This window comes from Meles meles, chromosome 12, assembly GCF_922984935.1.
Source record: "Meles meles chromosome 12, mMelMel3.1 paternal haplotype, whole genome shotgun sequence".
Taxonomy (NCBI): Eukaryota; Metazoa; Chordata; class Mammalia; order Carnivora; family Mustelidae; genus Meles; species Meles meles.
Genome location: NC_060077.1, coordinates 82222555 through 82247785, shown reverse-complemented (window position 1 = coordinate 82247785; position 25231 = coordinate 82222555). Strand labels below are relative to the sequence as shown.

The following is a 25231-nucleotide window of genomic DNA, read 5'->3' as shown; positions in this document are numbered from 1 at the left end:
AGGGTCTCCGACACACAGCGAACAGAGGAAATCCGTATCGATGGCATCGAGGTAACCGCAGCAGAGCGGTAGGATAAGGAGCGGGCCGCACAGGCAGAGGATCGGGTGAGCGGCGTCTCCTCGTCTCTCAAGACAAGGTGACTGGGAATTGTATTCGAAGCTACCTCAAAGTGGGATTTGAGAGCCAGAATGACACGAGGATTCTTATGAAATTAGAAATTCTGAAGAATTTCTAACATTTAAAATGAGTCGGTTGGGTTTACATTAATACTTACTGGAACTTAACTAGCACATTTTTCAGGTAACTCGAGACGGTTAAAAACAGCATTGACATCAACAGAAACAATGGACAAATGAAGTGTCCCATCCTAATCGGAAAGAGGTTTGCACTTGGCTAAGTCCCTCCTTGACATGGCCCCTCCCTCCATGGAGTCTCTCTTTCTCGCACAGAGAAAACAAGCTTCATTTTAAGAACTACTCTCTGTCGGGGCGCCTGGATGGCTCAGTGGGTTAAAGCCTCTGCCTTCGGCTCAGTCATGATCCCAGGGTCCTGGGATCGAGCCCCACATCGGGCTCTCTGCTCCGCAGGGAGCCTGCTTCCTCCTCTCTCTCTGCCTGCCTCTCTGCCTACTTGTGATTTCTCTCTGTCAAATAAATAAAATATTAAAAAAAAAAGAACTACTCTCTGAGAGAATTCACATTTTTAAGCAAGGTAATACACACTCTTCTTCCCCAAAGCTTATTATGTTGTTTAAAATGCATAACATCTGAATATTAAATCACAAGAACTATAGCAAATAATACCACCCAATTGTCATGTAGATTTTTCTCCCAAGGAACAGAACTAAAAATATACACAAATACACTCAAACTACCCAGGCTACACTGAGTTCTTTTGGAATTTTTTAAAAACTTATTTTATATTTAACCCATATGCTTCTCATGTGATTTTCCTTTTTATGGAAATGCAAGTGCTGTTTTAGGCATTTGGAAGAAACGGAGTATATGATGATAAGGGAAGGGAAGAAGTATTTAATAGTTCCATTCTGAATCATGCTTGAAAGTTACTTAGAATGGCTTACGAATGAAACTCTTCCAAAGCGAGCCCCATTAGAACAGAGAGAAAGCAAGCAGGACTGAATTAAAGTATACAGTAAACACATTTCTTCATATATTTTGAAAGAATGCAGACTTTCAGTACCAATGAATATTGCCAAACAACCAAATAATAAAATATCATTTTCAACTTATAGAGTCAATGAGATAATACTTGCCCTTACAGTACTTAGCGAAAAGCAAAACACAAGCTCGTGGATGGCATTCCAACAAGAAAGAAAAGGAAGTTAGAAGTAGATAGAGCACTGTCTATTGCTTGGGGGTTGGGGAGGGAAAGAGAAGAAAATTAAGGTAGGAGAACCTTTGTCTTTTCAGGATGGAAATGGAAGGTCCAATAGTTACTTCGGATGGGAGACCGAGGCTAGGGAGACACGGGGTCAGGCAGTGCCTTTCAACCGCCAGTGCCCTGGGCTCCCAGGAATCAGTCCTGGTGAGTCACTGCCTTTTGCATGAACAAGCTCACCTTGCCTCCTCTACCCAGGAGACTGAGGTCCGTCCAGGAGAGCTCATGCCAGTCCTTCCATCCCCTGCTTGGCCTCCAGCTCCCAGGACAGACTGAAGATGTGGGAGAGTAAGCTTAGGGAACAGACACGGAGGTATGGTCTCCTGTTCCTCTAGTTACCCATGACTCGCTGAATGAATGAGCTTCACACCCTGTGACTAAGCTGCCTTGGAGACACTGGAAAGATCAGGTGTGGCGAAGGTCCCGGAAATTCCTACTGAATGGTGTGCTACCCAGAGTCCCCTTGTTGATAAAGGCGTGCGCCGGCAGGGCTCAGTGAGAAAGACAGAAAGCGCACAGAAGTGGGGGAGAGGGTGCTCGCGCAGCCAGCGCACCTGCCCGCCCTGGTTCAGAGGTAGCCCTGGAGCAGGGACTTGAAGGACAGGAGGAGTGGGCGCTCTGGGAAAGGGGACAGTGTGGGGACAAGGGGGTTCACACAAGCAGAAACACATGAAAGAGCAGAAGAGGCAAGTGAGAGAGGACTGTAGGAAAAGGGGCTGGCTCTGGCCAAAACTTAGGTGGGGGGATGGGAGGAGAGAGCAGGCCGAGGGGGTGGGGTGACAGGCGGGGCTGGGCGGGGAAGTGGGGAGGCGGGGGTGCTAGGCTGAGGGGAAGGGGCAGCAGACTGTCCAAGGCCTTGCTGTCTCCAGTTACTGCTTTCTTCAGTTGTCAATTCCCTGACCTCAATCTGTACTTGTTTTGCGGGTTTCCCCAGTCTCCAGGGCTCAGCAGACCCTCAGTAAAGATGTGATAGAAAAACAAATAGGCAGCTGCTGTTCATTGCCAACCGCTGTGGACCCCGTAAATAAACACCTGCTTTCAGCTCAGAAGTGGCCAACGCAAGAAAGTGGTTTCAGGAGCCAAAAGCAAGTCCCTGACCGCTACAGACACGTTGGTTGTAAGAAGTGATTCTTTCTCTCCCAGGAACTACTTTTCTGGGTACAGTGAGAATTCTCCAAACTCTAGGTGAAAGGATTTATAACCAAGGTGGCCGCCATCATGTCCTCAGGACAGTAATGTAAGCTGTAAATTCGGAAATGAGACATAACCCAACACGTTTTCCCCTTATTGGTCTTCGCATAATTCTCACTGTTCTTGGAAGGTTATAACATTGCTGGAATAGCTTTAACAGCGGATATTATTTTTAAAAGTTACCCTTGTAGAACTGTTTGAAGAACCACCATTCTCTTCAAAGGGAGGCTGAGAGCCCAGGAGCTACTCTTCCCTACCGAGGAAGTGCCCAGTCATGTCATTTTCTCAGAAACCGCTTGATCTGGTTGTGTGTGTGTTTAAATAACCTACAAACAAAAATCTAAAACCCAAGAAAAAAGGCCACCTCCAGTGGCTTTCAGGAGATCAAACAGGATTAGGCTCCCTCTCATCTGTCACCCAAGCTCCACGATCTTTCACAGATTTTATAGAACATAAATAATGACACTCTTAAAAAAAAAAAAAAAGCAATAATGAGAAAGTGCTATTTTGACCAGAAACCAGAAGGCCTGTTCATGTAGAAGTAATTATGGAGAGAACAGCACAGCTTAAAAAATCAATCTGGCCGCTGCTTCTCCTCAGGCGAGAATGAGTTTGGCCCTCTTGCTGGCATCCGCAGGCAGACTCTCCACGGATGTTTTGCATGGCTAAGCACCAGACGAAGGAGAGAGAAAGCAGTGTAAACTTTCTGCAAATTAACACCATTTAGTTGATGACACACTTTCCCCCCTCCTTTCCTCCATGCCTGGCTGTTTAGTGCCGGAGAAAGAAACGGTAATGAAAACCAGACTAGGGCACTGTTTTAACTCTTCCTAGGAGACCACAGATCTGGCTTTTAGCTGCATGACACTAAGGGGGAAAAATATCTCTTTAAATTCGGGCAACTCTTTTCTTCCAGCAGCTGGTGACGATGTTCACATAGTGGCTAACATCACCTTCCTCGTGTCACTCCCTGCAGAACTGGTCTGCCCCTGGCCATGGTACCAGGACACGGTCACTGCCACACTCAGCTCTGGCCTCCCCACGCCCCCAGCCCCCAAAACCTGCATTCTGTATGTCTCTATGACCAACAGATAGAAAATCAACCACGGAAAGAAGAAACTGAATTATACAAAGGAACAGGAGGACCAAAATTCTAGTTACGGAAATTCCTTTAAATCTTAAGGTGGAGGTCTTCAAAAGGGAAAAAACAAACAAACAAATCAGTTCTTTGAAAAAAAAAAAATCCCCAAATGTTTCTCCTCCTTTCAGCCTGACTGAGAACTGATGTTATAGTATTAACACATCAGTGAATTCGTACAGTTGCAGCAAGACCACCAAGCCTGGGAGACCGATGAAAGTACATTGTTCTGCCAAAGAAGCCAGGAGCCATCATCAACACGAGGCAGGAGAGTCTCCGTTCAGGGCAGAATCCAGCTACCCCTGGGTCATAAAATAATTCAAACAGCAGCTGCCCGCACTACTTGCTGCCTAAAGAAAGAGGCAGAAGCGAAAAAGAGAAGGCATCCCAGGATAAAGGAGGTCCGCAAATGGGCTCTTTTCCTTTTTTCTCTTTGAGGGTGGGAGGATTCTGTGAAGCCCCTTAAATAGCATATACCCATATATTCGTTTTTCTGGAGCGAGTGTCTGTAGCTGTCAGAAGATTCTCCAAGAGATCCCCGAGCCCCCGTGTGGTAAACAGTCCCCGGAGCCCTCACCATCGGCGGCAGAGTTCCTTCTAGCTACAACATAAAGCAGATGGTGTTTTACCCTTGTGCGGGGGAAAAAAGTTCTACTATTATAACTGGTGGGTTATTCATGCCCAAGCGGCACAGTAGTGATAAACCTCTACCACGATTTTCAGTTGCAAAATAATCGTCCTGGTTCCCTACATGTACTGCGCACGGCTTGTGAAAGGGGCCTCGCCTACAAAGCATTCGAGGACAGTTTTACCGCATCGCTAATTTGGTACAGAACCCACAAGCTACTCTGAATAAAAACTAATTAATTAAGGATTAACGGAACAATGCTGTTTGTCCCCCTGACCATCATAAAGGCTTTCTCAGCGGAGATCTGAGGTAGCGGCTGCTTTAAAAACAACACCAAACCCCAGCGATTTGAGGGAACACCTCAATGTCAGCCAACCCCGACATCCACCCTGCCTTTGGAGAGTGGGCGCTGGGCGCGGGGCACCGGCAAGGAGAGGGTGGGTGCTAGGCGCGGGGCACGGGGCAGCGGAGGGTGGGTGCTGGGCAGAGGTTGGGTGCTGGGCACGGGGAAGTGAAGAGACACCCCCCGGGGTGGGGCAGGGTCACAGTCCACAGACTCCACAGTGAATCAAAACCCACCCTGCCAAGAGGCCTATCAGAAGAAAAGGTTCCAGGGAATCTTCCCCGTGCTTGCATCCTTCCCCAGATGGTCTGGGACACCGCCCTCCAGACGCTGCCCCAGGGACAGGCCTCTTGTCTCCGAAGCGAGAGACACACCAGGAGCATCACTTACCAGAGGCAGGTGGCGGGTCACCGGAGGCGCTTCCGGACCCGGGGCCTCCCCTCGCTGCGCCGGGAAGCCTGGTGTCGGCCCCGTCGGCGGGCTGGGCGGCCCGGTCCGCGGCGTCCTCCTCGGGCGGGAGGCCCATGCCGTAGGCACACTGGGGCCAGGGTCCGCTGCTCGCGGAAGCCAGGAGCGGGTGCCGGGCCTCACCGGGAGGGTTTCCGCAGTTTGCGCAGCCATCGGCCGAGCTGGAGCTGGCTGCCCAGTGGGGGCAGTGGCCGCCCTCCACTTCTTTTTGCAAGTACTTTTCGGAGGCCGTGGGAGTCCAATCAGTCCTGCCCAGGGGTTCTGCGAAGTGGCTGCTCTCAGAATCGGCCAGGCTGTCTGTCCCAGTGAAGCACTGGCTTAAACTGTCATTCTCCCCCACCTCCAGGGGCTCGGGGAAAGGCGGGGTGGACTTGCTCCCAGGCTGAGTGAGGAACAGCGAAGAAGAGTCTGGGGTCTGGGAGGGCCTGTCCACATACTCGTCTTCCGTGGGAATCTGCCGGAAGGGGTCCCCCTCGATCTCGCTGACCAGGGTGAGCATCCCGGCCTCCTGGCCTTGCGCACCAGGCCCGACGCCTGCACACGCCCCCGCACAGAGACCGCCACTGTCGGGACAGCACATATCTTCAGAGAACATCTTCTCTTCCAGAGTCAGCAGTAAGACACCATCACAAACTTCACGCTGACTAGAGGCCTCCATTGGAGTGCTGCTGAAATTGTTGCCTGAGGACTCCTGCTGATGTAAATTCAGAAGGCAGAAGTATTAATACCCAGAGTTATCAGAACATGCTTCTGCTAAACATGGCTGGAGATGGTTTAGGGTAATTATTTCCACCACAACAAGTATAGATGGAACCCTCCTTATGGCACTTTATTTGTGTTATTTAAGATCACAGAGTCAGGGAGAACTCTGAAATAGAATATGGGAAGCAGAGAATCAAACTGCATTTCAAACCAACAGCGTGTTCACACTGAAGCAAAGCAAAGACCTAACTCAAGTAACTTTACAACACAGTATTTTGTCCATATATTCAATCTAAATTTAAAAAAATACTGTAAACAAAAAAGGAACTCTAATTGACAGTTTTATTTTTTTCTGTAGTACAGTTCAAACATCCTGAAACTACTTTCTGTGTATTCTGGCATTGAGGAATCGAGTGAATATATTGAGAATAACTGGAATCAGGCTTCATCCTGTTGGAGAAGGAAGATTCAAATCCAGGTAAGGGAGAGACCGAATGAATCCTGTGGTGCTGGGACTGGACCTGGAAGAATCAGGATGACCTCATGGTTTAAAATTTATATTTTAAATTTTATATATTTAAATATATATTTAAATATATCTATTGTCTGCGGTATATATCTTTATACAGCAGACAATAGATCTGTGAACATGATGGGATAATCAAAGACATTTTTAATACCACATGTGGATCAGATAATAGTTTGTGTCATGATTAAATATCTTGATTTTGATAATTGTACTATGGTTATATAAGAGAATGTGCTTTTTCTCAAGAAATCCACACTGAAATATTTAAGGGTATAGGAGCGTGATGTCTGTCATTCACTTTAAAATAGTCCCTGAATAAAAACACACACATACGCACTTACAGATAGCAAGTGATAATGCACTGTGATAGTGTAAGCAGTTGGTGGGTCTGAGTTTAGGGTGTGTGGGAGGTTGGGTTGTTGTTGTTTTTTTTTTTTTTACTACTCTCACTGCTTTTCTATAATTTTGATTATATCAAAATGAAACGTTACCAAAATAACTAAAGAGTAGAGGGAAATGGCAGCTCCTTCCTCCTTGGCACCTGTCCTAGGCAATCAAGACTGGCGCTGGAACAACAACATAAATGATGCATGCTCACAGAGATGATGGGGGAAGGAAATGCAAAGAAAAGAGCATTTACCACGGGCACCCACTTGGGCTTTGGCCGGGGGGGGGGGATCAGTCCTGGGATTCGAGGTTCCATCCCTCAAGGAAGGACCCTGTTTACAGCGGGGCTCGAGGTTTGACTAATAACAGCCACATCAGCCTAAACCATTAAAAGGGTGTTAAGGAGGCTCTTAAGATTTAAATTTACCTTATTTCCACTTAGGCGGCCGCAAGCCTCATTGACCCAGTGCCACAAATTAGCTAGAAAAACAAAGTAAGGATAAGAACTTCATATTACTTCGTCTAATTCAGTATTATCGATCACTATGCCAGCTCCATATTTCTTTAAACACAGTCCTCTGCAAGTCTTTCGGGGAGAGTGAAAACTGCGAGTGAAAACATTTAAAAGAAAAATCAACCAATTCAAAGACTCCTCCTTCCCCAAACAGAACTTTCTGATCTACGGAAAGCAGTGTATCCTCTGCTACTGTTGCACTGAATTCCTCCGGGCACACTCAAGCTGGAGACATCCCCATTCCCTTCACCACCTTCCCGTGACTAGGAGAGGGGGTCAGACCTAGGCACTGCGGGGGAACGATGAAGACACAGGCCTAGGGCACTGCCCTTCCCGGAAACCGGCTCACACGGATGTACGCATGCACAACAAAGGAAGAAGGCAGTCCCAGGCCGGAAGGCTGTCAGACCCCACTGAGTGGCCCAGATCCTTTTCCACTATACCCTGTTGCTTCCCAGGAGAAACAGTACGTTCTGTAGCATCCACGATGCACGTCTCCATTAACTTTTTTTTAAAGATTTTTTTTTTTTTTTTTTTTTTTTTTACTTATTTGACAGAGAGAGACCACAAGTAGGCAGAGAGGCAGGCAGAGAGAGAGGGAAGCAGGCTTGCTGCTGAGCAGAGAGCCCGATGCGGGACTCGATCCCAGGACCCTGAGATCACGACCTGAGCCGAAGGCAGCGGCCCTAACCACTGAGCCACCCAGGCGCCCCTCCATTAACTTTTAAAAACAGAAGTGATGAGGGCGTTTGGGTGGCTTAGTCGGTTTAAGCGGCGGCCTTGGGCTCGGGTCATGATCTCCTAGTCCTGGGACTGAGCCCCAGGGGGGGCGCCCTGCTCAGCGGGGAGCCTGCTTCTCCATCTGCCTCCTCTCTGCTCATGCTCGCTCTCTCAAATACATAAGTAAATAAAATCTTAAAAAAAAAAAAAGCAGAAGTGATGAAACTTTAAAAAAAGTCAAATCTACGAACTGAAAAAAAAAATCTATGAATTAATGTTCTACAAACATAGAAGTTTCCCCCTCTTCCACTGACTATTGGATGCTGAATTCACTGTAAACATGGAAGCAAGAGGCTGTCCATGCTCCAGAAGATAATCAGGTCACGGTCCCAGCTGACGACCCGTATCCCCTGACCTTGCCCGGCTCATGTCATTTCTCTGAGTCTCCGTTTCTTCCATCATGAAAGGGGAGAGAGCAGTGCCTGCCTCGTGGGGCTGCTGTGATTTCCTGAGTACATTAAGTGGGGCTGGTACAGAATAAATGTTCGATATACGTCAGCTGTTGTTATCATCTTTGTTACTATTCTTGCTTCCTTTCTCTAGTTTCGAAATTACATAAAGTTACCCCAAATTAAAGGAAACTTGCTGCTCTTCCCTTGTAGGGGTCCGTACCAGATAATCTCAAATGATACTAAAAAAACGACATTTGTGCACGAGGAGCTACTCATGATTACTAAGCTCATCTCTCTCCTGGATGACAGCAAACACCCTCCCGACTGGTGTGTCTCCATCCAGTCTTCCTGCACCCCCGAATTTCTTTTCTATCCTACAACCAAGGGCTAGTTTTCCTTCTGTTTGCGAAGCACCAGGAGCAAACTCCCTAACCAAGCCTGGGGGGCCGCGTCATCTGGCCGCGCCTCCCTCTCCTGTGTTGTCTCACGCTGGCTCTGGCTTTCTGTCCAGCTGCACAAACCTTAGCCCGTTCCAACCGGCTTTCAGATCTCAGCTCCTGGTGTCCTCTGGGAGGCCCTTGCTGGCCCCACGGTCAGACGACCCCGTCATCTGCTGGTCTGGAGTTCTGCAACTTCACTTGCAGCCCTCGGCCTCAGTCTGGGGGCTTCAAGCTGCCCTGCCCGCTTTCTGACAAGGGCACTCACTCTCGACAAGTGCCACTCTGTAAGGAGCTCCCAGGGCCGGTCCTGCCCCAGGGGGCCAATAAACTGTGGCCCCCGCGAATGGATAAAGAGAGGGCTAACAGCTCTACGTCTTGATTCAGTAACTGGTAGGCCCATTATCCTTCTCACTGATAAGATATGGCAGGAAGACATTATTGCAGAGACCAAAAAAAAAAAAAAAAAAAAAAAAATCCCAGAACTCTGTGTATCCCACATAAACAGGACGCCACCAGGGAGCCTCGTCATCAGACCATGCAGTTTCTAATCCCTAGTTAGCAGGTGGCTAGGGTAGCGGAACGGCATTAAATAAAAATATTCAATAATGAGTCGACTCTTAAAAAAAAGCCATTTAACACTGTTCTCCGCTTAACATGGGCATCTTCAAACACCATCTTCCCTCTTTAAAAACTTCTGCTGGCCCAGCTGTACATAGCGTGCCGCTGGGGGAAAGAGCACGATAGGCAGGCTTTCAGAAGTCCACATCCGGGACGCAGGAGACCTGATCACATCACATCTAGGCGGGGGTGGACGTGATACCCCGCGCAGCCAAAAGGGGAGAAAGGATAGCGAGACAGCCTCACTCCTAGAAGAGAAGAGCTGACCACGAAAGCATGATGAAATCTCTTGAGGAACCCTTCCTTTAAAATGATGCTCTTGGGGTGGCTCAGTGGGTTAAAGCCTCTGCCTTCAGCTCAGGTCATGATCTCAGGGTCCTGGGATCGAGCCCAGCATTGGGGGATCGAGCCCAGCATTGGGCTCTCTGCTCAGTGGGGAGCCTGCTTCCTCCTCTGTCTCTCTGCCTGCCTCTCTGCCTACTTGTGATCTCTGTCTGTCAAATAAATAAAGTCTTTAAAATAAAAATGATGCTCTTGGAGTGTCTGGGTAGCTCAGTGGGTTAAGCATCTGCCTTTGGCTCAGGTCATGATCTCAGGGTCCTGGGATTGAACCCCACATGCTTCTCCCTCTCCCTCTGCCACTCCTCCTGCTCGTGCTCTCTCAAATAAATAAATAAATAAATAAAATCTTGAACAAAATGACACTCTGTTAGCTTCATGTAAATGTCAGATACATCGTGACGTTAAACCCATTGGTATTCCTGGATAGAGGCGACCCGCTCACACCGATGGTGCCTGACCTCCCCGACGGGAGCACACAGCTTATGAGGCATCCATGTTCGAACCCAGCATATCCTGTGTGCTTACACATCAACGGGCACCACAGGTTTTTGTTTATTTCTTTGACTGGAAAACAATGAATTAGGGATGAAGGGTATTTCTTCTTAGTTTAACCGCAACTATGCCGAGATCCTTACTCAAGGGGGGTCACCAGAGGTAGTGATGGGCACGCATATCTAGAAATGTATCTCCTTTCTTTAAGTTTAATTTTCAAAAAACCAGTGTGGACACAGTACCTGTTAGTGCTTTCCCTTTTTTCTTATAGTAAACACCAAAGATGACAGCGGCAACCAAAGCCACAGAGATGAAGAGAAGCAGAATAATTAAACTGGGCAAGTAAATCAGGGGCTCTGTATTGAAAGACAATGAGAAAAAGGGGTTAAAGAGTAATTAATTTAATTCTCTGATTATCTTCACTTTTGTTTAAAAAAAAAATCTTTGGGGGCGCCTGGGTGGCTCAGTGGGTTAAAGCCTCTGCCTTCGACTCAGGTCATGATCCCAGGATTCTAGGCTCGAGCCCCACATGGGGCTCTCTGCTCAGCGGGGAGCCTGCTTCCCCACACCGCCCCCCCCACCTCTCTGCCTACTTGTGATTTCTGTCAAATAAATAAATAAAATCTTTAAAAAAAAAAAAGAAAAAAATAACTTTCTATTCCCTCTCTTATTTTCAATGTTATCTTTTTAAATGGTCTTTCCTATAGGCTACTCTGTGTAACCCCATATCCCAAAATGCTTAGATACCCTCCTATTTCCCAAAATGTCAAAATCTAAACATTTGATGTTCTTAGTTCATTAACCCCATTAATCTGTGGCCTGGGTTCTTCCTGCCACGTGTCCGTTGCCGGCACTGCCATGTCTGGTCCCACCTCTGCACCGTCTCACGCCCCTGGGCAACTAGCCTCCAACGAACTGTCAACTCTGTTAGGCTTTGAAATTGTACTTCGGGGGGCGCCTGGGTGGCTCAGTGGGTTAAAGCCTCTGCCTTCAGCTCAGGTCATGATCCCAGGGTCCTGGGATCGAGCCCCGCATCGCATCGGGCTCTCTGCTCAGTAGGGAGCCCGCTTCCTCCTCTCTCTCTCTGCCTGCCTCTCTGCCTACTTGTGATCTCTGTCTGTCAAATAAATAAATAAAATCTTAAAAAAAAAAAAAAAGAAAGAAAGAAATTGTACTTCGGGTTAACTTGATCTACAAAACGTGCCATGTAAACCGCTAGCTATATTCTAACTTAGGTTGGCGACCCAAATCTCCCACAGACACCCCTACTGGGCCCGCCACAATCCTGCCACATTGGGGCATTTTAATTCATGTTTGTAGCTCCATTTCTGTTCTTTCTTTCTTTTTTTTTTAAATATATATGAATACTTTATTAGTTATCTACTTCAGAGTGGAACTTTCCAAATACACAACGTATCTGGAGTTAAAATACTGATAAAAGTGACCACGGATAAAATGGGATGACGAGGGACCAGGGAACCCCTTCAGACACAGCATGTAGTTCGGGAGAAATCTAGAATTGCTGACTAGACCGGGCACAGCTACAGTCAACCCACTCTGTTTCACGTACCTCTTGGTGGCTTTGCAGATGGCAGAGAAGAACTACAAACCGCATCTGACTTATCAGTCCCGTGACGTGCTTCTGTCTCTCCAAGAACGCTACAGCTGTGGAGGTAAAGGTAGTCAACTGCTTTGCTTTTCTAATCTCGCTTGAAAGAAAAGCAAAGAGAACATGGCACAAAGGTCTCTACTCCGCTAGATCGCTAGCTTCCCCAGGAGAAGAACTGAGAGGTCTTCCTGCATGGTTGAATCCCCGCTGTCTGTCCACACGTGGACCAGTGAATAAGCAAAAGTAACCACTACCAGGGCTCTCCAAGAACCACTCTGACACTATGACCCGAAAGAGAGTACACTTGTGTCTTCAGTGAAGAAGATCCCAAGTGCTTCAGCTGCCTTTGTCTGAGTGATAATCTTTGGACGAAAGCTCTTTTGAAGCTGAAAACACAAAAAATCTTTTCAACATAAAACTTGGATAAATGGATCAGAAAATAAATATCTAATGAGAATTAATATATTCCTGGTGGGAACACCTAGGTGGCTCCGTTGGTTAAGCATCTGACTCTTGATTTTGGCTCAGGTCATGATCTCAGGGTAGTGAGATCGAGCCCTGTGTCGGGCTCTGCACTCAGCAGGGAGTCTGCTCGAAGATTTTCTCTCTCCCTCCCCCTCAGCCCCTCCTCCCACTCTCTCTTTACAATAAATACATAAATAAATCTTTAAAAAATATGTTGGGACTATATTAGTATTTAATAATAAGCACGCAATGGAAGGACCCCAAAATTCCATTATATATACATATATATATAATTCCACATATAATTCCACTATATAATATATATAATTCCATTATATATGTATATATATGTATATACACACACACACACTCACATTAAGTGTGAAACCCAGTATATAGAAGAGATGATTCATTGCAGAATTAGTTCTTACCGCAACAGACTAGAAACTACCGGAACGACTACCTACAGGGAATTTATTAAGTAAAACTATGGTATGTCTCTATGGTACATCCCTACCAAAATAAATTATGGTACAAACCAAGAGTTGGCAGCAAATGTTTTCTAAGCTACAAGAAGCCACAAAGATCTAAGTGAACAAATATGGAATGAGCTTCCTTTAGCATATCTTATGTTAAAAAACCCAAGGTGTTGAGAGTATGCAAACATTTCTATAAACAGGAGGCTTCTATGCGCACACACCACACACACACACACGTTTCTGGACCAATAAACTGGTGGCGTGGTGGGAGTGTCGAGTGAAGGATAATGAACATCGTAAATCATTTGCAAGAAACTAAGGGTAGGAAAAGGACAAAAGAAGCTGCAACTGTAAGTCAAAGATTTGGTCCAACTGAATCTGAAAAGTCACACAGAGTTCCTGTTGCCCGTGAAGCTGGAGATGAGTTGGACTGGTTGATTTTCCCCCTGCCGAACTGGCAGACTTTTCCCATTCTGAAAATGGGTGTGAGCAGAAGCCTCACCAAACGCAAGCAGTCTGGTTCCAACCGAGATGAGACAGCGCAGGTGGAGGTGAGAAATGGGCACCCTCTCCTGGCTCCCCTGTTACCACTTACTTGGTCCAGGGTTTGCATTTCTCGGTGGACGAAAAGGTGTCGGAGAAGTAGCCTACCAGGCAGGGCTTGCAAATCGTGTCCTTGTTGAGCTGCACTGTCAAAAAAACGAACGGACAAAAGAACAAGCGAAACAAACAAGGACACTTAGAGATCAGCCAGGACGATGTTCCAGAGGACCAGAGATCAGGAGTTGCCCCTTGGACCTCTGGCCTCCATTCCCACCCTCGCCTCCTGAGGCTGATGGCTCCGGGTCCTCCTGGCTTCAGAAGGCCCCCAGGCCCAGCAGGAGCTTACTGACCTAGTTCAGCAAGGTAAATGACATCAGTATCTGAGTTAGGCACTGCCCCTTGGCTGCTCAGAGCCACTGTCCTGGTCACTGAGCCTCTTTCCCAGCTGGGGAACCTGCGGTCCCCCTTGTTTTCACCAGGTACCTGTCTGCCTTCCCCTTTCAGCCTTTTGGGTTTATATCAGTCTTCGTCTACAGAGGACAGCCCTTTCCTCACCTTTAAGGCAAACTTCCTGTCCTGACTCCTTCTGACCAGATAAATCTTACCAGTCCAAACACAAGAGTGACTGTAACACACTTTTCTCAAACAAAAACATTAACAAAAACAAGCCCCCCCCCACTAAACCCCTATAAATCTCTCTCTTAAATCAAGAGTTGGAAGCAGGGGCACCTGGGTGGCTGAGTGGGTTAAAGCCTCTGCCTTTGGCCCAGGTCATGGTCCCAGGGTCCTCTCTCTGCTCAGCAGGGAGCCTGCTTCCCCTCCTCTCTCTCTCCTGCTGCCTCTCTGCCTACCTGTGATCTCTATCTGTCAAATAAATAAATAAAATCTTTAAAAAAAAAAAAAAGAGTTGGAAGCAAATGTTTTCTAGGAAGGGCCATACAATAAATATTTCAGGTTTTGCGGGCCCTCTGATCTCTGCTGTAATTACTTGCAGCATGAGAGATATTATGCAAAGAGACGTGCCTGTGCTCCACTAACACTCTATTTACATCAACACAAAGGCTGGAATGGATTTTGGACCCCTGCCACAAGCCACAGCAGTGAGAGCAGGAATTGATCCTCGTTAGGAAGCTTTCTCCAGCTTCTCACCTTCCTCATCAACTACATTATCAAAATAGGACATGTCTCTGATTTCCTACGTCTGTCAGCCTCGCTGCAACGGACACGTGATGGCCCTTTGGTAATTCCAATAAAGAAGAACATTGGCTTCCACGTGGTATCATAATCAGGCAATTGACCAGTGCCCAAACCACAATTTACTCTTGAAATTAGTAGCACTTCTGTGATTTATTGTCATAACTAAAACACTAAAATAAGGAATTACATTTTCTTGGTCCAATGTCAAAAATGGGAAGTGCATTCTTGATTTCTGCAATTGCCTCAATAAGCAGGGTGCCCCCCTCAATCCAGTAATCTGACTCATCTTGTTACGATCTTCACAAAAGCCCACTTAACATCGGGCTGCTCACATGAATTCAAACAGCTTTTTACAGTATTAACACACTCTAGAAGAGTAACCCCTAAAAACAAAGCAACTTCCTAAGGAGCCACGAGTTACACGTAGCTTTAAGGGCATGAAATCCATGCACTTATTTCCCCATCAACTCTTTGAAGCACTGACCTGCCAGGGGCATCCTGCAGGTTCTCCTTCCCTTTTCCCCCTGACGCAATCACCCTGTTGCCATTTTACAAAAGAAGGCACGCTGCTTATCCACTCCAAATCCTGCTATGTCAACAAAACAAAACAAAACAAAACACCCCAAAACAAAACCCATAACAAATCAAAATACTGCTAAGAGCAAAGCCCTGGCGATTCAGAGCACTGCGATAGGAAAGGCTCTTGGCCTTGTCTTAGAATCAAATTTATAAGGAAGTTGGCAGTCATCAGGAGATTTATTTTAATAATTAAAAAATCAGGAGATGCCTGGGTGGCTCAGTTGGTTAAGGACTGGACTCATGATTTTGGCTCAGATCATGATCTCAGGGTCATGAGATGGAGCCCCGAGTCAGGCTCTGCCCTCACGGGAGTCTACTTGAAGATTCTCTCTCTCAGCTCCTCTCTCCCAATCCTCTCTCTCTCTTAAAAAAAAAAAAAAAAAAAAAAAAAATCAAGTCAGACTTTTTCCAAGAGAAAGCTCATCTGGTTTGGTTGATACATTTGGTAACAAGGGCTGACGGTACCAGTGAGACTCTGATGGACATTTTCCTCCGTACGAATTCAAATAAATACTATCTTGATTCTCCTACCCCCGTCCAAGTCTTCTGGGTTAAAACAAGATGCCTCTAAGTGAAAGATTAACAGGTACGGATAATCATTTGTTACACCTTGAAAAAACTGCTTGGGGTACTTTCCAGGAATCAGGAAGGTAAAGAACTCTAAGAAATACTTTCCTGGCAAAAAGATATCTATTTCTTTACTCTTAACAAAACTGAGAACACAACTGAGTTCTTAACTGAGAGATGATTAAAAACAGCTTTTAGGGGCACCTGGGTGGCTCAGTGGGTTAAAGCCTCTGCCTTCAGCTCAGGTCATGATCCCAGGGTCCTGGGATGGAGCCCGGCATTGGGCTCTCCACTCAGCGGGGAGCCTGCTTCTCCCTCTCCCTCTGCCTACTTCTCTGCCTACTTGTGATCTATGTCAAGTAAATAAATAAAATCCTTTAAAAAATAAATAAATAAAAAATAAAAACAGCTTTTAGGGCACCTGGGTGCCTCAGTCATTAAGCAGCGTTTGCTTTGGGCTCAGGTCATGATCCTGGGGTCCTGGGGTCGAGCCCCACGTTGGGCTCCCTGCTCAGCCGGAAGTCTGCTTCTCCCTCTCCCACTCCCCCTGCTTCTGTTCCCTCCCTCGCTGTGTCTCTCACTGTCAAATAAATAAAATCTTCAAAAACAAAACAAAACAAAAACAAAACAAATAAAAAATTAAAAAATAAAAACAGTTTCTGATGTCACACCACTGGGTCCTGGACATGTAACTCAGAAAGTGTTGAAAGAACTGACGCACACTCCTCTACCAGAAGGCTTCCTTAGCCATTCAGTTATTTATGTGAGCGAGTTTCTCAGCATTTGGTGGAAACAGAATTAATGTTGAAATCTGTTACATTTTAGCAATAAATAATATTCAACCATGAATATATGAATCAGGAAAAAACACTCAATATTAAGTTCGTAAAGCTTTTACAACTATAATAGAGCAAAATACAGCACTTTTTGACAATCTTGTAATAACTGTAAAACAACTTAGTCTGGAAGTGTTTTAACTCTTAGAACCTTGAGTCAGAGGAAATTTTTTAAAATTACGATCCCAAATGGGTGCATAATTTTGATGTGAAAGTGCATGAAAAGGTGATTACTAAAAGCCCTCCAAGCATAAAACCCATTAAGGTAAAATTCTCCCGGGAAGGTGGAATGGATACAAATCCAAGGAGGAACGAGAACCGCACAAATCTTGCAAGGGTGAAGGACGACGAGTGCATTTAAAAAGGATGGTGGTGTTATCAAATTGCTACGGTGTTTGGATTCTGCCGAATTCCATTTTTAAAAGTGTTACTGCTGTTAAAATTCCTTGGAAACGAATTCGTTAGCAACTCTTTAAGTTGGCAATAAAAAACGTTAGCTGCCGACTTAAAAATCTGCCAGGGGTGCATGGCTCTTCAGAATTCTTCCAAGGGGGTGGGGGGCGTGTGTGTGCCAGTTCAAAAAGAAAAGTCTGAGGCTCCCTGCGTTTCCCCTGCCCGCCTAAAGGGGGATCCCCAGGATTCCCAGATGGAGGAGCGTTCCGGGGAGCACGTGCACCGCGCGCTCCCATTCCCCTGGAAGAGGGTCACGTGGCCCTTCTCAGGGGGCCCCTAGAGCTGTCCCGGCGCTACCGGGTTCCCCGGAGCGCGAGTGACGCAGGGACGCCCCTCAAAGCCCACTCTGGCCTTGGCCGAAGCGCACAACTCGGCGAGGGCCAAGGGCCACGCGACCCGAACCCGTACCCGGGAGCTGGGCGCCGAAGCCCGGGGCGCACTCGGCGTTGCGGCGGCAGCAGTCGCAGTCGGCGCTCCAGTGGTAGCCGGCGGTGCAGGCGCAGCGCCGCGGGGCCGTCCGGTTGCCGGGCTCCACCGCCACCAGGGCCTTGCCTGCGGGAGACAGAGACAGGGCTGCTCAGGCTGCTCGCCTTCCGCCTCCAGCAACCCCCGGCCCGGCCCGTGAGCAACTCCCCAGCAGCCTGGCTGCGCAGGACAGGAGGTTTCGAGAAGCCCCTTCCTGTGCTGGCACTAAAACATCCCAGTGGGGCTAGTTCTCCACCCCGCTCCCAATAAGTAAGAGTCTTGTGGGGGGTTTAACAGTTTTAAGGCTAGCAGGAGGATTAAGAGCTGGGAAGTTGAGAATCCTTGACTATTTCGGCTAATGCAAAATAGACTTCACAGTTTCTGGGTTTTTAGTAAATTCAAATGGGAGACATATTCTGAACAGGAATGCTAGACTGAACCTAGGCGTATAGGGTTCTGGAGACTGGGGATTCATCTTGGGATCCTGCAGGACCACGGGAGTATTGAGAGTTGTGGGAACAGGGGTCACAGGTAATTAGAAAAGGGAACGCGTTTACAGAGGCCAACCCCGATGGCACACTTGGAAGTGAATCTCCCCCGCCCCTGCCCCGTTACTGAGGGTCATCCGTGTGTTGTCTCTCCTCTCACAACACAGAGCAAAGTGCTCTCCTTCTTGTCCCAAGTCTCCTGCCCTTTCCAGTTGGTGGAATAGAGGTCGCGCTGACACAATCCATCTTCATTATTTGTTGCCTCCTATTTGCAGTTTCACCCACTCACTAACATTTCGGTGTGACCCCCAAATCAGTGCTCCCGGTACTTTGGCAGTCAATCTTGGACACATGCAGAACGGTGGAAATTTCCAGCCATGGGCTGGACGTGCATGCTCTCAGCTGTGGTCAAACAAGGTCACACTCTGCCTTCTCACTATAGCTCTTAGCCTGGAAGTAAGCGTCCTTTTTGTGGTCTACTTAGTGTTCCATTTTGGGCATTTCTGTGCTTTTTGTTAGTGATTCCACTGCTCACAATGGCCCACAGGGACAGTGCTAAAGTTGTTTCCAGGCCCAAGAAGGCTGTGATGTGTCTCATGAGCAAATACGTGTTAGATAAACTTTGTTCAGGCATGAGTTACAGCACTGTTGGTTCTAAGTTCAATGTCAATGAATCAAAGTATTTGCTAAGGTGTTTTTAAACAGAAACACACATAAAACAAGTTTATATGTGGATCAGTTCACAAAAATGTGACCAGAGGCTCATAGGAACCTAACCCTGTATTTCCCTTAGGAGCAACAGTTTAGTATTTGCTAGTTCAGAATACTGACATTATTCTATGACTAACAAGAATCAACCTGCACGCGCGCGCACACACACACACACACACACACACACACACACACTGAAACACAATAATATTTTTGAAACAGACCTTCCACCCCTACAGGACCCCATCACTCCTGGATTATTCCGTAGCCCATGGACTTATACTCCTGAGTACTTATAGGAGTCTGTTATGGGGTGATGTTTGTGTCCCCTCAGAACTCATGTTGAAATCCTAACCCCCAAAGTGATGGTCCTAGGGGGTGAAGATTTTGGGAGGTGATAAGGCCATGAGGTTGGAGGGCACACGAGTGGGATTTGTACCTTTACAAAAGAGACGGTAGAGAGCTTGCTTCCTCCCTCTCTGTTCTCCATCATGTGGAGACACAGCAGGAAAATAGTGTCTTGAAATCCTAATGCGGGTCCTCACCAAGAACCCAGCCATGCTGGTACCCTGTCTCCCAATTCCAGCCTCCCGAACCATGAGAAATAAATGTTTGTTGTTTAAGCCCCTCAGTCTGTGCTGTTTTGTTATAGAAGCTTGAATGGACTAGGACAGAGTTCCAAGGGACAGATAAACAGGCAAACCAGAACCCTGTCTCCTTCGCTGTCTTAAGTTACCACCAGGAGGGAGGGGACGTTTCCTGTTTCCATCTTTTCAGACCAGAGTGCGGCAAACCTGGAGAAATCTTCCCGTGTCTCTCTGGGTCCATCCTGCGAGGCCCAGGTCACTGGTACAGCACAGAGGCCACTCTGCCTAAACTTGTGCTTAACGCCCAGAACAGACATGGACAAGGGTCACTTCTTTGGAAAATTCTAGTCCCACGGCCCCACTTAGTTGTGAACGCAAGCCTGTGTGGTGGTGAACAATTCTGACATGTTTTTAAATATCTTAATGTACCAGGTTTGGGGCTTTAATCAACTTTGGCAGTAGACAAAATGAATCTTTATTTCCAAGAGACAGCAGTGAGTCAAGGTCATTACTAAGCAGTGGGAAAGAAAAAAGATTTGATCAGATGCTCTGCTCAGTGGAGTTTCCATGTTGCTCTCTGCGGCCAAAATCTGCCAGCTGTCTCCAACCCACTAGAAAGTTATGATGTTTAAAAAAAATATTTCATTCCTAGTTCTGTCCACTGAAAAGAACCTATAAACAAGGATCAGTCTGCTAGCAGTGAACCTCCCTAGCACCCAGACTGAGGTCGCTAAATAAGATGTTCTGCCAGAAGCAATCACGAATTCTTTTTTTTTTTTTTTAAAGATTTTATTTATTTATTTAACAGAGAGTGATCACAAGTAGGCAGAGAGGCAGGCAGAGAGAGAGGGGGAAAGCAGGCTCCCTGCCGAGCAGAGAGCCAGATGTGGGGCTCAATCCCAGGACCCTGGGATCATGACCTGAGCCGAAGGCAGAGGCTTAACCCACTGAGCCACACAGGCATTCCAGCAATCACGAATTCTTAAAGAAATGACTGATTTGAGGATTGAGGCAGGGAATGTCCAGGATGAACCGGAAGCAAAGAGAACTCTTAAGGTCACCTGAGGTCATATCAAAGACTAGGAAGGGAGGTTGGGGGGTACCTGGAAGAGGTGAGACAATCCGAGCATCCATACAACTAGGAGATGTAATAGATTAAAATACCTCAAATGTGTCTGAATGGCTGAGTTTATCATATTCATATAAATCCTTTGAGAAAGTGTAGAGATCAAGTTATGATTTTGAAAAGTGATAAATAAAACTACAAGCATTCATTCTGCCTTTCCCGTATAGACTGTACTTCAGGGTGACGGATAGCTGCCGAGGAAAGCTTCCCTTCATAAAGTATCCAGCCATTCATGAAGAAGGAATGATAGAAGGTGCTACAGCTCCTCATGAGAATGGGTCTAGGCCATGATGGTCGACAAGACCACAATATCACAAGAGAGATAAGCAGTTTCTATACGACCCTGACGTAACCAGATTATGCCAACTGTAATGTGGTTTTGCAAAAAAAAAAAAAGGCAAAATAAAACCTACAAATCAGCTTCTGACCAGACTTCAAGATCCAACAACCACTCATAGGAAATATAGGAGACAGAAAAATGCGTTAAATGACACCAAGGAGTGCAACCAACAAAAATCAGACTGTGACCTACAGGATTCTTGTAACCCACAGGACTGACAATGTGGTCTCTCTAACAGAGAGATTAAAACGAAAAAGAAAAAAAAAAAGAGAGAGAGAGAGAGAGAGAAAGGAACCTCTAAGTTAAGGGACATATTCTGGGGGCGCCTGGGTGGCTCAGTGGATTAAAGCCTCTGCCTTCAGCTCAGGTCATGATCCCAGGGTCCTGGGATCGAGCCCCGCATCGGGCTCTTTGCTCAGCAGGGAACCTGCTTCCTCCTCTCTCTCTGTCTGCCTCTCCGCCTACTTGTGATCTCTGTCTGTCAAATAAATAAATAAATAAATAAATAAATGAAATCTTAAAAAAAAAAGGGATGTATTTTGATTCTGATTCCTACAATTAAATTATAATTAAAAAAATTTTTGAGTAGAAGACAAACAAACAAAAAACTATAGCAGCCCTGTAAGATCAAACTGTAGAGTTAGGAAGACACTTAAGGTTCAGGAAAAAGTCCTGAGAGTCAGATCTGGCTTTGAGTTCAGCTTCTCACTTGTTAACCTTGGAAAAGTAAATGAACCTCTCCTGATCTCCCTTCTTCCCTCTTAAAAATGGGATAACTGGGCGCCTGGGTGGCTCAGTTGTTAAGTGTCTGCCTTCAGCTCAGGTCATGATCCCAGAGTTCTGGGATTGAGTCCTGCATCAGGCTCCCTGCTCCATGTTAAGTCTGCTTCTCCCTCTGACCTTCTCCCCTCGCATGCTCTCTCTCATGGTCTCTCTCTCAAATAAATAAGTAAAATCTTTAAAAAAAAATGGGATAACTGTGGGTACTTGGGGTTTCTGTGGAAATTAAATAACACAACATACACGGAAACATTGTGGCAAGATTTTGTCAACTGTAACACCTGTGCTCCGTGATCACACTGAGACACAATTATATTCCAGAAAGAAGGTTCTAAATGAAGAATGTTAACACAATGCTTCTGGGATCTGAAGAACTTACCTCTGGGGGTCCAAGGTCAAAGACTTCTTCCAATACCCTCCAAAAGAGAGAGCACTACTGTATCTAAAAATAGCACTTATCCACACTCCTTGGTGACATGACTGACTCACCCGTGTCACAAACTTTATGCAGCAGACACTTATCTTCTTCATTCCAGGTGTCTAAGTATTCATCTGGGCCACAGGGCAAGCATACACTTTCCGAGGTAGTAGTGCATTTAGAGGACATGTACTTTCCTTCAATTAGAAGAAAAAACAATGCACCAATGAAAAATACCCCCCTAAAATAACAACAGAAATACAGCAATTTACCAGACCATTTAAATGACTGTGATCCTAGGAAGTCCCCTAACATGGTCTGGTACACGGAATGGGGACACTTATCAGTGATGGGCTCCTCAGGCTGCCCAGCTGGCTAAAACAACCTCCCCTAGGGGCGCCTAGGTAGCTCAGTTGGTTAAGCGTCTGCCTCCGGCTCAGGTCATGCTCCTGGGGTTCTGGGATCAAGCCCCACCTCGGGCTCCCTGCTCAGTGGGAGTCTGCTTCTCCTTCGCCCTCTGCCCCTCCCCCTGCTTGTGCTCTCTTGGTCAAATAAATAAAATTAAAAAAAAAAAAATCTCCGCGAGGCTGGCGGTGTCTATATGGTCACAGCCACATTTTAGTTCATCTCAGTAAAATATCATCCTTCCCACCCCACACCTCTGCTGACCAAGGAAAAGATGACGGTTTTCAAACGTGCCTATAAAATTTTGAGGGCCTCCCTGGGGGCTAAGCAAGAATTTCATTTTACCCCTGTCCTCCCATCTTCAAGATCCCCTCTACGGTCAATTTGGAGTGTTAACTTCTTTTGTCCTACATCTACCATGGGCCCTCGGTTAACAGAATGACCAGAGTAACACACACACACACACACACACACACACACACACACACACGTGCGCGCGCACACTCCCAAAAATCACTGGATCTTGGTTCTACACATCCGAGAAATATTTATAGCTTGAATAGCTAAAGGATCCTGATGTCCTGATGTAATTAACCACCGTTTCTAGAAAATGAGTGGGTGAGGAAAAACCTGCGGACTCGGGACTTCACTGAGGCCGTAGAAACACTTGGCCACGTTCTGGCAGAGCAGCTGTGGGGGGAGGTGAGCAGTCCTGCCTCTCAACAGGGGTGTGAGGAGAAGGCATAACAGGGTTTAGGCAATTTGCGGCAGCAACAACTCCAGTATGGTTATTCCCCCCAGGAAATTTTTCTGTAAAATACTTTTAAATAAGAGGTGCATTTTGTATGTTGAAAGTTTGAACTGCAAAGTGCTAAAATATGGTTCTTAATACCTCGCTTTCTCAAGAAATAGTGTTTTGGAAAACCGTATTCCAGCATAAATTAAGTACTAGCTTCGACAACTGCTTTTAAGGGATTTTATCTTTCGAAAGGTTTTTGTCTTCAGAGGGACACATTACTCCCTGCCACTATCCAATTGCTTTTTCTTAAGCTGGCAGCATTGAAATTATCCCTTGAATTTAAAAGATAAAATAAAAGTCCCATCCACTTCGGAGGAACAAGGTAAGAGGGCTCAGAAATACACACCTGGCTCACACTTGTTACAGCATCGTCCAAAATGCTCATAATGTCGCTCGCGGGTACATGGAGGGGTGACCTGAAAAGTCACCTGAAAAAAAATTGACATCAGATAGAGAGTTTGCACAAGTCCCTTCTGGATAAAATAAAAAGCGAATCATTGAATTCCATTTCTGAAAAGCATAAGAAAATACAATAAACAGTCTTGAAACGGCTCTATGTGATATTACCTCCCCCCAAAATGTCACTTTCCTGCACTAGCCCGTTCCCCACTAAGAACGTATACTGACTTAAAAATCCATTAAAGCATTTAAAAATATTCTGGTTATGGGGCTCCTGGGTGGCTCAGTCGGTTATGTGTTCGACTCTTGGTTTCTGCTCAGGTCCTGCCTGATCTCAGGGTCCTGGGATCGAGCTGGCAGTCTGCTCAGCGCTCAGCGGGGAGTCTGCTAGAGGAGTCTCTCCCTCCCCGCTCTACCCCTTCCGCTGCCCAGGCTCTCCCTCTCTCTTTCTCTCTCTCTAAAATAAATAAGTCTTTTAAAAAATATCTGGTAATATGACGGATTATAGTCCCAAATTTGGTCACAAGACTGTAGGAGAACATAAAGAGGACCCTTACTATGGGTATCATATACCAGGGATGTCAAATTTGGTCTCACACACTTCCTCTGATTTTTAAAAGGTATTTAATACTGCTTACCTTTTAAAATTTAAATCTGCTGAGAATGTCTTAAAGCGGGACAGCAGGATGTCATAGGAACCCTGCGGGGTTGGAGCCCAGAGCCTGGCTGAAGGAGTCCTCACCACCTGCTGGCTGAGGGACCCCCTGACAATCTGCTTAAGCTTTTTGAGTCTCTGTATAAGTCTAGTACAAATATACTTTCCAAATCTGCCCATCTAGGTAAAGCAAAGCAAAACAAAACAAAAAGCCAAGTCCCCTACCGTCACTCAGAGATTCTTATCACTTTGTCACAGAAAAGCTCTTCTCTGCATCAGCATTCTCGGAGTGAGAGAAACAACAACAGTGCTGTGGACAGGCGGTCACGTTGGACACTGAGCCAGGTGACCACCCAGCAGGGGGTCTGGCTGAATAGACACGAGGTGCCGCAGACCAAGGACCAAGATCCCTCCTGGGTCTTAGGGATCCCGAGTTACAAGCCTTGCCCTCAAGGGGCTTACACACGCCTGGGGGCTTCCGTCCCTCTGCCCCCACCCAGGGACAGAGGGGCCCCTGCCTCAGCTAGTGAAGGTCAGGGAGGGTGTCCTAAGGGCTGTGATAAGTGAGCTCTGTCTTACAGGATATGGAGAAATCGGCCAAAGGAGGGAAAAGCAACCGGCAGGGGAAGGAGGGGCGGGGAAGACCACTTAAAATGGTGTGAACAGGGGATGCCAGGGTGGCTCAGTGAGTTAAGCATCCGCCTTCAGCTCAGCTCATGATCCCAGGTTCCTGGAATCGAGTCCCGCCTCAGGCTCCTTGCTCGGTGGGGAGCCTGCTTCTCTCTCTCCCTCTGCCTGCTTGTGCCCTCTGTCTGTCTCTGTCAAATAAATAAAATCTTTTTTTTAAAAAATGGTGTGAACAGGTCAAACAGAGCCACTGAGGCCTGCCGTGGCACGTGGGATGGGGGAGGCAGCGGAGGCCCATCAGCAGAGTGGTGGGAGCCCAGGTGGATCTCACAGAGGGCTC

At 46.6% G+C, this 25231-nt stretch overlaps 1 protein-coding gene across 4 annotated transcripts in view; it reads right to left on the bottom strand.

The window, feature by feature from the left end:
- Positions 1-25231, bottom strand: part of TNFRSF11A (TNF receptor superfamily member 11a) — a 54135-nt gene that overhangs the window by 9460 nt on the left and 19444 nt on the right. For 2 of the 4 annotated variants that reach the window (XM_046025666.1, XM_046025668.1), the window contains 8 exons: positions 23557-23638; positions 22078-22203; positions 17500-17643; positions 13512-13605; positions 11934-12028; positions 10606-10719; positions 7213-7265; positions 5090-5861 (listed from right to left, as the gene is read on the bottom strand). In XM_046025666.1, coding sequence (XP_045881622.1) covers positions 5090-5861; positions 7213-7265; positions 10606-10719; positions 11934-12028; positions 13512-13605; positions 17500-17643; positions 22078-22203; positions 23557-23638 — 1480 coding nt within the window. Of the gene's footprint in view, positions 1-5089; positions 5862-7212; positions 7266-10605; positions 10720-11933; positions 12029-13511; positions 13606-17499; positions 17644-22077; positions 22204-23556; positions 23639-25231 lie in introns of those variants that run through there. The other 2 variants (XM_046025667.1, XM_046025669.1) reach the window with 2 other exon arrangements.